Genomic DNA, 12,455 nt, shown 5'->3' on the forward strand with positions numbered 1-12,455 from the left:
CTGGAGATCCCATTGTTTTTATGTTGCTGCAACTGAGATCCCTCTAAGTATCTGACAAGCCAAAGGGGCAAAGTTAATCATAGCAAAACTAAGAGATTTTATTACAAATTTGAAAATGGCAAAAGTAAAAAAAAAGGTAACAAAATAAAATGCCACAATGTTAAAATGTACCAGCATCCATCCCTGCTTCAGTGACCCTGAAGGTTTTCCTGAGGCATCCCTCCTCTGTGTAAGCAAATGGGACAAACCCAACTAAGACAATCCTAGTTTCCAAATGGAGGATTAGCCCTTCCTCCTGGGTCTGTCTGGGGATTTTCTAACCACTACAGAATAAAAGCAGAGCTTTCAAAATATGTCTTTCAGAATGTGTCTAAAAAATCCCCGTTTCCCCTCTCATTCTGCTTCAGCCTTGCCTCAGGGGTCTGTAGCAGTCCAAGGGAAAAAAAACCTCTGTGGCTATAAGACACCAGCTCCCACAGAAGGTGGAGGGACCCCCACATTACAGCTGCTTTGTAGGTTTTCCTGTTTTATAGGAAGTTAAACAAACGGCCTCCACAAGCCAACAGAGTCGCGGTTTTCAAATCACACTGAAAAGTTGCTTTTCTTATGGTTCAAGAGTCTTTTTCTCCCCACCTCTTTACACACCCCAGGGCAGCACAAGCCAAGAGCAGCCATGAGGGGCTTGTGCAGCCTCTTGCTCTGTGCCATGTGTGTCACACCAGGAGCTCCTGCCACCTCCGGTAAGGTGGTGCACAAGGCAGTCCCCCTTTCTCACCACCCCCGTTCTCTTACTGCCTTCCCACCACACTTACATTTCCAATTCACTTTTTTTAAATTATTATTTTCTGACCACAGAGGAGGAGGGAGTAGAAACACGCATGGAGAGAGCTGTGATTATGTCCTGATGTCTTTCTCACCCACCAGCATAGGCTGTGTCACTTTGTACTGGCTGTGAGTGATATCATTGCCTGTGTTTTACAGCAAAACAGCAAATTCAATCCTCACCACCGCTTTCATCAGTTTGGCTCTGGTTTCTCTGAAGCTCTTCAAAGTCCTCTTTGGACCAGAGTCAACCTAAATAACATGTAAATAATTAATCATTTAAATAAATAACATGCCATCTGCAAATAGTGACTCGCTCCGTACACAGGTTAATAAATATGTTAAATAACTCAAAACAGAGTACAAAACTTTGAGCCACCTACTGCCAACCTCTTTTGGGGAGGAAAAGTGGGTACTTGAGTCCTGTGAGCTTTATATTTAAAATAGAAGAAATAAAACATAAGACAATGGAAAAGATAAAGCTGTGCTGGTCAGTGCAGCAAACACATGGATGAAAATTCTTTGGAACCTATGGTCTGTCATCTCTCCGCCCATCTTCATCACCCACCCAGGCTCAGGCTGCCTGGAAACAGCCCCATAAGCTGACGCATTCTGGTGGCCAGGGGCATTATTTGCCTTTAATATTCAAGAATTGCATTTATGGGGATGCAGAAAGAAAATGGACTGCAAACTATCAAGTGCTGAGAGGAAACCAAGAGGGATGGATCCGAGGCACTGAGTATCTTCTGCGGAGGCCCTGAGTCAGCAGAGATGCTAGGGAGGAGGTGGGTGTGATAGATCTTGGGAACTGCACCAAAATCACGACAAAAGAACACAAATAGTGATTCTCACTGCCTTTTCCAGCTGGAAAAACAACGTGTGAACATCAAATGAACCTGGTGGCAAGCAGGACACTGTATGGACTGGATGTTTGAACAGGTTCAGAACGCAATTTGGTAACATTCATCGGAAAGCCACCTCGGAGGTGGTACTGAGTGCCGGAGCGGAGGGTGGGGCTGGCCGGGGCGCGCAGGGGCCGCGCTCGCGTTTCCCGGGAGAAGCCCATCCCTGCCCGGGAGGGGCTGCTGGTGGCCAGGCAATCGCGGTCAAGGGTGGGAGTGCCGCCTGTGCCTCCTCCTCTGCCTGGCACCTCACCCGGCACAGCTGCTCTCGCCTAAAATAACCCCTGGGTGAACATCAGGGAGCGGCCGGAGGAGGAGGAGGCCTGACAGAGAAACGCTGCGTCCTCGGGACCCGCGGTGCTTAAAGCAGCGCAGAGGCCGCACACATTGGCGAGGAAGCCAGATCGTATCTTCTCATCCATTCCCGGCCAGACCGAGGAAGCGCCTTTACTTTATTTTTTTTCCCCTGTAAAAAACAAAACAAAACAAAACCAAAAAAAACAAAACAAAACAAAACAAAACAAAAAACCAAAAACAAAAAAACAACCAAACCAAAAAACAAAAACCAAAAAAAAAAACCCCAAACAAACAACAAAACAACCCAACCCAAACCAGCAAACACCCCCCCAACAGCACGCACTTTATGCCGAGAGAGGAGGCGCTCAAGGCGATCAAGAACCCGAGCCCCCCGCTCAGGCTGACGCCTTTGGCAACCCACGGGAAAACACGCACCCTCCCAAAAAATCCCCCACGGGGGTGCACACGCTCCTTCCCTCCCTCCCTCCCTCGCTCCGGAGCTGCGGGCGAGCAGCGCGGGCAGTGCCGCCGCAGCCGCGCAGGGGCCGCGCTTAGGGCCGCGCTCGCGTTTCCCGGGAGAAGCCCATCCCTGCCCATCCCTGCCCATCCCTGCCCATCCCTGCCCGTCCCTGCCCATCCCTGCCCGGCCCGGCGGGGCCCGGCCCGCCCGGCAGGAAGCGCGGGGGGGCAGCGCCCACCCCATCCGCCGGGCGGGCAGCGGGGGCGGGCGGTGGCGGCGCTTCCGCGGGTAAGCGGCTGCGCGGGCGCGGGGGAGCCGCGGGGCCGGGCCGGGAGGGAAGGAGGGCGCTGGGCCCGCGCCACGGGCGGGCTGCGCTCGCCGCCTCCCGATGCGCGTCGTGTTTCTCCCCCCCCCCCAAATAATTTTCTGCGGAAACAATAGCAAATATCAGCGTTTATTTGCGCAGGGGCCGCTGGCGGGGCGGGGCGGGGCGAGGGCGGCTCAGCCCGCACAATGGGGGCTTTGTTGGGCGCACAGGGCTCCTCTGTGCCGCAGCCGCCGGGCTCAGCCCCGCTCCCCCGTGCCTCCGCCGCGGCTCCGGAGCGGCAGAAAGCGCCGTCAGATCGCAGGGAAAACGCCAGCCAGGTTTAAAGTTAGTGCTGACACCCCGCAGAGCGTAGTTAATCAGCGGGAGAAGCATCTCTGAGTGTAGCTGGCGGATGGGAAAGTCCCCGAGAGGTCTTGAGCTCACTGGTCGTGGTTTTGAGCACTAGCGGTGGTATCGGAAGGAGAAACTGTTAAATTGGGGTGCAGGGATTATCTGGAGGAGGGAAGAGGCTCCATGCCAGGCGTCCATCTCGTTTCGGTGGTGAGAAGTCAACATTTGAGCCTTTGGGAGCTCTCCGATTTCTTAATGAGATGAACATCTTGTTCCCTTGCTCCCAGGCACACCATGGATACCACCGGCCACAGCGTCCTCCTCCTCCAGCAGCTGAACATGCAGCGGGAGTTTGGCTTTCTGTGTGACTGCACAGTTGCCATTGGAGATGTTTACTTCAAAGCCCACAGAGCGGTGCTCGCTGCTTTTTCAAACTATTTTAAGATGATATTTATTCACCAGACGAGGTAAGAACACACAGCTCTCCTGCTATCCTTTTACCACCCTGAGCATTCTGCTTTTTCTTCTTTCTAAAGATATAAAAGTCTAAGAGAGTATAAATGGGGACCTTAGGTGGCCTGAGATTATTTTCCTAACCCAGCACAGGCCTTGGCTCTCTAAACAATCCCAGACCAGAAAGCACTGCCCTTTAAAACCACTTTCTTAGTCAGCATATGGCAACATCAGATCCTGAATTTTGGAGATGAGGCATTTGTGTGACCAGATAAATAAAGCATATAAGTACCACCATGTTCCTGCAGTGAGAGCCTTGCAGATTTGGAATCCAGAGATATCCTGGTACCTCCTGCCCATGTGAAATATGTCCAGTACTTTGCCTTAGGTTGTTGTCAAGCTTGCTGGGTGAGACTGTCATTTCTGGCAGGATCCACAGGCTTGAAACAATCGAGAAGCTGTGGCCTTATCACAGTTCTGTGCTTCAGACTCTTGGAGATAAGGGCCGAGACTGAGATTGTCAATTCATTTCAAGCTGTTCACATGCCTCACCTGGCCAGGTCAGGAGTGGTTCTGCAGGTATAACAAGAACAGTGCCAAGGTTTGGCCTCTGACCTGGGGCTGGCTGTTTCTGATGGATTAAATGTTCTTCATACCCCTTCCTTTCTGAGGGTCGTGGCCTCCAGCACCTCTGCAAGATAATCTTTAGGATCAGCTGCATCGCCCCTTGGCTGGAAGTGAGATGAGTTAACTGCCCTTCCCTGGGGATGTTGTTTGCTGACACTTAAGTGCAATACTCATAAAGATTACACAGTACTGGCAGCTGAACTTCTTACTCAGATAGATGGAGTGGCACACACTGGTGATGCACAGCTTGCATGGCATCGCTGCGGTGCCGTGCGGCTGCAGCTGGCTCTGCATGGGAGGGACGGGGTGGCCAGGGCTGGTCACTTGCACCAGCCTCAGCTGCAGTTGTGCACGTGGCCTTCAGAATCACAGGGATAAACGCAGACTCAGGCACTTGGCTTTGCAAACAAAGCTTCTGCACTTCTGCAGGGCTTGGCTGGGAGTGCTGCTTGTAAAAGCGCTCTCACAGCAAACGGGCAGGTAATGGATCGGGATTTGGATCCCTGTATGTACTTAATCATCTGTTTTGTTTCAGCGAGTGCATAAAAATTCAGCCTACAGACATCCAGCCTGACATATTTAGTTACTTGTTACATATCATGTACACTGGGAAAGGGCCAAAGCAGACTGTCAGCCAGAGCCGGCTGGAGGAGGGCATCCGCTTTCTGCACGCAGACCACCTGTCCCACATCGCCATCGAGATGAACCAGGCCTTCTCCCCGGAGCCGGTCCAGTCCTCCAACCTGTACGGGATCCAGATCTCCACGGCGCACAAGCTGGCAAAGGAGCGCCTGGGAGCGAAGGAGAGCCTGCCCAAGGCGGGCAGGTCTGCAGCCCAGGGTGATCCCCCCCAGCTGCAGCTGTCCCTGGCCATCGGCCTGGACGAGGGTCCCCTGGACCAGCAGCCCGCCCGCCCCCCGGCCCAGCCCGCAGCTCTGGCCAAGCCGCCGGAGGAGCGCCCGAAGCTCTCGGTTTCCATAAAGCAGGAGCGGTGCGACTCGGAGCCCGTGGTGTCCCAGAGCTGCACCCCTCCTTCTCCGGGAGTGGCGAGCCCCATCCTGGCCAAGGGCGGCCTCAGGGTGCACCTGTGCCACTACTGCGGGGAGCGCTTCGACTCGCGCGAGGGGCTGCGGCAGCACCTGCACACCCACGTCTCGGGCTCGCTGCCCTTCGGAGTGCCGGCCTCCATCCTGGAGAGCGGCGACCTGGGCGAGGTGCAGCCCCTGGCTGAGGACAGGGAGCCCGGGGATGGCCATCGCCTCGGCGCCTTCCTCCTCAAGGAGGATGAGCATCAGCTGGAGCATCCGAGCTGCAGCGAGCTGGAGCCTCTGCAGATCGGGCAGCTCTCCCTCATCTCCAAGGACCACGAACCGGTGGAGTTGAACTGTAACTTTTCTTTCTCGAGAAAGAGAAAGATCAGCTGCACCGTCTGCGGCCGCGCGTTTTTCCGGAAGAGCCAGCTGCTGGAGCACATGTACACGCACCGAGGGAAGCAGCACAAGTACGGCCGCTGCCAGCGGCTGGAGAGCCCCAGCACCCCCAGGTTTCACCCCTACTGTGACAGTGAGAGTGTGGGAAAGAGCTCCAGCTTGTCCCAAGAGCACCTGGATGAATGTATACTGGAGTCAGATCTCATCCAAGAAAGCGTCGATACGATCCTGGTAGAGTAATTCTCCCCCTTCAGATCTGAAGCTGGATGTTTTGGCATTCTCCACCTAGGGAGTGGCTGTTCTGTGCAGCTGATTTTCTTGAGCCACCATTCCCCTCACTGCTGAGATAACTGTGAAGGACTGTGTACTTTGACTTGTGTACTTGCTTTTTTTACTTCTCTAACTCTTAAACTCGAGTTAATTCCCATCTAAGTCGTTGGAAGCCTCCGTGTAACTCAGTTATGCTTTTCCTGAATGTGAACTTATTCCTACTCTGCTTTACTGGAGTAAAGGCTGTATTGCTGGGTGTGAGGTTTAAACATTGTCTAGTACTCTGTGTGGTGCCTAGGACTGTTTGTATCCCATAGAATTGCTCTTCTGAAACCAGATGGATGGAAGTGTAGAGGGAAATACTTACTGTGTTTCCCAAACAGTTTGTTTTTAATGAAAATAAATATCTCAAGGAGATGAATCCTGAAGTTCATGTTGTTCATGTAACTGCAGTTAATAAATCTCTGCATAAATATTTGCAGGAGCCATAAGGCTGCTCTTTTCAAGGGAATTGGCAGTGTTGATGTAGGGGTGGCAACCTTCATTTTGACAAGCCCTGGAGTCCTCATCTGTCTTCTAAATTTACTTTTAAGCTCTAGGGATTTGCATGTGTTTTTCCTCCTTCCTACTCCTCCCTCATTCACCACTACTGCATAAGCAAGGACAGATTTTGATGCTCCTCTAGGACCATGTTTCATTTTTGGACTGTCTTCTCTGCAGGGAGGAAGGAAAGCTGGAAAGGAATGTTCTCTCTTCTTTGAGGGGAGACATACCCTGGCTTAAATCTTTACAGGATTAAATGCCACACACGTATTTTCTGAGTGAAAGTGATTTCTGACTATAAACAGCTTGGAGTAAACACATTTTAAAATATTACAATCTGTATATTTGCTCAGAGCAAATACACAGCGTGTTATTTTTTTCTCTGTTTGCAGAGCCAGTGTTAGATGGTAACATGTAAGTTTTTTGCCTTTCATATAATCATAGAATGGTATGGGTTGGAAGGGACATAAAAGATGATCTAGTTGCAACCCCCCTACCATAGGCAGGGTCACCTTCCACTAGGTTGCTCAAAGCCCCATCCAGCTTTTCATTTATCATTGCTTGTTATCTGAAGGGTAATATCCAAGAAGGGGTTAAAATTATACACATGCCTCTTGAATTCAGAGCTTGTCCCTCTGTAGTTTTCATCCCAGCCTGCAGCCCACCCCTCAGAGATGCTGTTACTCAGAAGGCCCCAGGGGACACACCGAGTTCTTAGAGAGCAGAGGTCTCTCCTGCAGCTCAGAGCAAAAGCCTCGTGAGCTGCTCCCGTAATCTCTTTACCCAGATTTTGAGAAGCTGGAGGCTTCCTGCCAGTCCTGGTGGAGCCTTTGGAAAGGGGGAGCCTGAACAATGGTGTGAGAACAGTTTGCTGTCAGAATGCCTGCTCCAAAGCTCTTTGTAGTCGGGGCTCTTGAGCTGTCTTTGGTCTTGTCCTGGAGCAAGAGCTGCAATTAAATCACTGCCGAATTAAAAGACCATCTGAGGTCTTTGTGAGGGAGGTTGCTGCTTCTCCTGGGCAGGGAGCTGCTCACTCCAGGGGCAGGATTGGCCACTGAGAGCTGCCAAATTGTGTTTCCAGACAAAGGGGCAAAACAACCAGTCCCCGAGCCTGCCGAGAAGATGTTGCAAGATGCAGGCTGTGGTTTGGAGTGTGCTTCCCTGCAAGCCCCGGTGCTCCTTTTGCTGCTTGTACCCATTAGAGCTGCTCTGGTGTGAACACATTTGAACCCTGCTTAAAAGGCCCTTCTTTGGAACAAGCAAACAAACAGAACCCAGCCGACACCCAGGCCTGTGGATGCTGCATCAGAGCCCAGAGCCATTCACACAGAGCATTTCCTAGAAGAGAAATGCTTCTGCTTCTCTCTCAGCCTAATGGCATCAGCTAAATCACATCCAGCACAGGCTGCTCATAACTGGGCAAATGCCCTCCGGCTTCCACTGACCTCTATTTCTACATGATGGGTAAAAAAGAGGTATTTTATGGTCATTCCCTATTTGTATGTGACACTTTACTGAGTGGGCTGGCTTCTCTGGGTGCTGCTTGCTTCCCTCGGCTTCCTGCATTTAATTTAAAAACAGAGAGAGGCTTTTGCTGGGGTGGCTAGAGCTGTAGAAATGAGCTGTAGAGGGACTGAATATCAGCTATTCAGTCAGTAGATGAGCACCTCAGATTGTCAAATAGGTGCCTAACTTGCCTGAAGTAATTGGTATAGAAAGTCAAAAGGCTCTTGATGTCTCTGCAGAGGTAACAGGGTAGTGGTAATAGAGGTCAGTGCTGGGGACAGCAAGCAGCAGTGCCCAAGGCGTCTCTGGGACACGCTGCTCATCCTCAGGTGCGTGGGCTGGACTGCTTTGTTCTGTTTTAGCCCGTTAAAAAGGGAGCTTTTATAAAAGCTATGATTTCAAGTGAAAGATTCAATGTGTGTGCTGTAGGAGTGACTCCATGGCACTGACTGCAAAAACACCAGCAAAGCTGAAATGAGACATAAACCAGGGCTGTGTTCCCGTGTATCCTTGAAGATACAACTGTAGAGGATTGTTTTCTGTTACCCTCACAGCCCCTTTTAAAGGTGTACTTTGGTTAACCTTTGTGGGACTGAACATCTGTGACATCAAACGTCTGCCAAAGGCTTTTTTTTTTTTTGCATCATTTGCAATACAAGAAATGCATTTTCAGCAGTTTTCTACTGCAAACGTTAAAGCACTGTTATAATTAAAGCAGCAGGAAAAGCTGGAGACAGAAATCATCAGCTCCAAGTTATGTTAACATAAAAACATAATTCTCTCCAAGTCTTATGAATAGAAAATAATTTTACAGGGCAGTTACATTTGCTAAGCAAGGGCAGCAGCTGCTCCTGGATAAATCATGAGAAGTTTTATTACTGTATGTGGAAGACACTTGAATTACTGAGTGCTTAACCTTTATGCCGGTGCATGCTTGGAAATCTGCCTGACTTGCACAGCTGGGTTTGACAAATACTCATTTCTTGTTGTGGTTTGATTTTTTTTTTTAATAAAAACATAAAAAAATTTGTCACAGTCTGCAGAATAATTATACTAGTGATTCCTTCCAGATATCTGTGATTGGTTAATAGATGCACATGGGCGCAGGCAAAGAAAGCCCTGGGATGAGAATACTCCAAGGCTGGAAGTCCCAAAGCTCCAGGGGATCCTTGGAGATTTGCCATGTGCTCTGGAGAGGTCCCATCATTAGGGGTACTGAGCTGATGAACCACAGTCATTGAGGTGCCTTCTCTTTGGGCTCTGCAGCTCCTATTTTATGTAAAGATGGGAAGATTGGGGCTCAGAACTCCCCCTGCCAAAGCCCCTGAGCATAAACAGACTGCAGCCAGCTCAAGTGAACCTCTGCAATGTCACTAAGTGCAGCAGTGGCTGTCATCATGTATCTGGGTGCTGGCCCCAAAATGCTGACTGTACATTGGCTGGCTCAACCACCAGAGCATGAGAAACAATTTCAAGATGGGTAATTTGAAATATTTTGAGTGCTCTGATGCTGCTGGATCCAAGAGGGTCTGTGATTCTCAGGCTTCTTAAGATGCATTAAAATGTGTGGACAAAAGTGTATTTATCACCCCTTGCAGTGTTGGGTCTGGAGAATCTTGCTTTTTGCCCACTGAGAAGGTTGATCAGGGAAATGAAATTTCCTGTTGGGATGTAAACCTGAAGCAGTGAGCATTACAGTTAAAAATAAGGCCGTGAAATACTGCTATCATGACCTTTCATTTCTTCAGTCAAATGCTGACACTGAATAGTTTTCTGGTATTTTGGAGGCAGAAAGTATTTATCCTGTGTAAGTGAAGACCTCAGAACTGTAGTGAAAAATGGCCTCAGCATATGCAATTCACCACCATTGAAGGGGACCATGGGCTATCAGTGGCCAAACTTCATGGCTTGGGGAAGGCCTCCCACAGCAATCAGCCAACCAGGCCATGCCATGCCTCTGCCATGATCCTCAGATTCCCTGTTTAATAAAACTCAGTCTCTTCCCTTCTTGTCCAGGATTGCCAAAACGGCTGCAACAGAGTGGGCTTCCCAGCAGTGCAGCACTAAGAAAATATATTCTGAGCAATAAGAAATCATGAGGGAAAAGGTAATGAGGATGGATGTATCCTAAATTACATGCTGGTTAAATATTTGCAACCAGAGCTGTGCCAGGACTGAGCTCCCCGAGATGCAATCGCGGCATCTACGGGATTTGCATGTTTCATTAAGAAAAAGTAATGACACAACTTCAAAAGCAGCCTAGGAGAGGAAATGTTCTCCACCAACTATTCTAAACCAGAGGCTGCACCCTCAGAACAAAGGCAGGGCAAAGCTCTCAGCCTTCTCTGGGTTTCACCTGGGTGGAGGTGGCCCTGGGAAGCTTTGGGGGTTCCAGCAGCCCGTGCCTGGGGGATACATCCCGGGATGCACAGGGCAGTGCAGCAGTGTTTAGTCCGTGTGAATCCTCCTGTCACTGGCACAAACGCTGTAGGGAAACACTGTCTAAAGCCCTCTGTCCCTCCTGGCAATCGCTGGGATTTGCAACCCATTGGTTTTAGGACATAAAGCCAGCTATAGGCGCCAGGGCAAGGAAACCAGGGCGGCGAGCCATGGAGGGGTGATGGATGCAGGAGCAGAGCCTCGTGGCAGGCAGACAGTGGTGTCAGGCACCCAGACACGATCCAGCGGTGGGCGTGAGCTCCGGCCGAAGCAGCGGCAGCGGCGGCCGATGCTCCGCGTCACTTGTGCCCGCAGCCATCCCTCCGGGAGGGCCCCGCTCCCGCAGCGCCCGCCTCCGCCACCCGCAGCACCGCCGGAGCCAGCAGGGCCGGCGGCCCAGCCTGTCATTAGGGCCGAGCATCCCCCACCAGGCTGTTTTCCCCATTCGCTTACTCATCGGCTAATGGCTAATGGTGCGGGCGCGCCTTCCTGTCGTGCCTGTTGCTCTGGCCCCAGCCCGCTCCTTGCCCCACGCACGGCTGGGAGCTTCGAGCCTCCCTGCCTTGCTCCAGCTGGGAAATGGAATGCAAATTGAGTTTCAGGCTGTCTGGGCTGCGCCTTGGTGCGGCGCAGTCTGGGAGCTTCGGCAGGCGGGGAGCGGCGGGGGCCGCCGGCGGCAGCGGGACCGGAGCCGCTCCCCGTTCCCGGGGATGCTCCGCAGGAGCCGCAGTCCCTGCCGTGCCCGGGGATGCTCCGCAGGAGCCGCAGTCCCTGCCCTGCCCGCCCAGCTGCCATCTCAGCAGGCTCCCGTCACGCCAAGCTGTCACCGCGCTGAGCCCTGACACGCCGCGGCCTCGAGTCTTCATTAAAATGGCAAATGGGGAGAGCAAATGTGACACGAGTGACGGGCGCTGGGGCGCAGAGATGACATCCATCCCTCTCCAGACGGAAATCTTCTCTCAGGGACAAGGACAAAGCGGTGCTTGGTGTGTCCGTGCACCTGTAAGGACCTGGCATTGGAAAGGCACCTCCCGAAAGGACAGCGGTGCCTGCAGAAGGGACCCTGATGGAGCATCTTGAAACGGGGGGGTGTCACCTCTTCCAGATCAAAGAGGTTTGGAAGGCAGATCAATGTGAGGTCTAACTTGAGGACTGACAGGGTGACTGCCAGCTCGAGCTGCAGATGATACTTTCATCTGAACAATCTGAATTGCAAAACATGTTTTCTTACCGTCTCCCTCCCTTTTGTATCCAGCCTGTTTGTCAGTTTTTATATAATGAAACCTACTTTAAAATGCTGGGTTTGGGTATTTTTGCTGAAATCCACTTTTTAGCTAAGTGGACTTTAACCCCACAGCAGAAAAATCCCATCATTGGGCACAGAACTGCACTCTTCACAATTCTCTGCAAGAAGAAAGACATGTGAAAGCTGTGCCTCCTAAAAAACATTAACCTATATTGTATAAGAAATAACATCCTGTGATCAGGTGTTTTTTAAAGTCACATTTAATGTTAAGATTTTGTCCATTTGCAAATGAAAAGTATTTCATTATTTTAGTAGTACCCAACAAGAGCTGACAAGAACCATTTCTCTGGGAAATAAAACTGCAGAGGTAAAATCATATTAAAGCAATTATTTAAATCAATCTGTTTCCTTGGAGCAGTTCATTTTGAATTACTCATGTTGAAAGGTTCTATCTATAACACAGGAAACATTAGGGCTTCAGTGCCTGTACATATGGGTCTAGCTTCCATCCATCCATCCATCCATCCATCCATCCATCCATCCATCCATCCATCCATCCATCCATCCATCCATCCATCCATCCATCCATCCATCCATCCATCCCAAGTGCAAACCGGGATTCCCGTGTATTTTGTGAATTTACTCAATTTCTTACATACATTTGTGGAAAAAAACCAAAACCAAACAACCCAAACCCCACAAAAACAACAACAAAACTCCCCACAACTGCATCTTCACTTATATACATGTTGCATATAAGAATGTCCATGATTTATGCAGGAATTGCACCTTGGATTCAAAC

General features: G+C 50.6%; 1 protein-coding gene across 3 annotated transcripts; it reads left to right on the top strand.

Moving 5' to 3' along the window:
• Window positions 1-2,710: 2,710 nt before the first annotated feature.
• Window positions 2,711-6,797, top strand: ZBTB25 (zinc finger and BTB domain containing 25). Of its 3 annotated transcripts, none has more exons than XM_030948972.1 (3): window positions 2,711-2,769; window positions 3,427-3,606; window positions 4,755-6,797. In XM_030948972.1, exons 2-3 carry the CDS (start codon window positions 3,434-3,436, stop codon window positions 5,887-5,889), a joined length of 1,308 nt encoding a protein of 435 aa, XP_030804832.1. In that variant the 5' UTR covers window positions 2,711-2,769; window positions 3,427-3,433; the 3' UTR covers window positions 5,890-6,797. The 3 variants fall into 3 exon arrangements, with proteins under 3 accessions (XP_030804832.1, XP_030804831.1, XP_030804833.1); XM_030948971.1 differs by lacking the exon at window positions 2,711-2,769 and adding an exon at window positions 2,919-3,133 and having other exon boundaries at window positions 4,755-6,796; XM_030948973.1 differs by lacking the exon at window positions 2,711-2,769 and adding an exon at window positions 3,146-3,349.
• Window positions 6,798-12,455: the final 5,658 nt, after the last annotated feature.

Source organism: Camarhynchus parvulus, chromosome 5 (genome assembly GCF_901933205.1).
Source record: "Camarhynchus parvulus chromosome 5, STF_HiC, whole genome shotgun sequence".
NCBI lineage: Eukaryota > Metazoa > Chordata > Aves > Passeriformes > Thraupidae > Camarhynchus > Camarhynchus parvulus.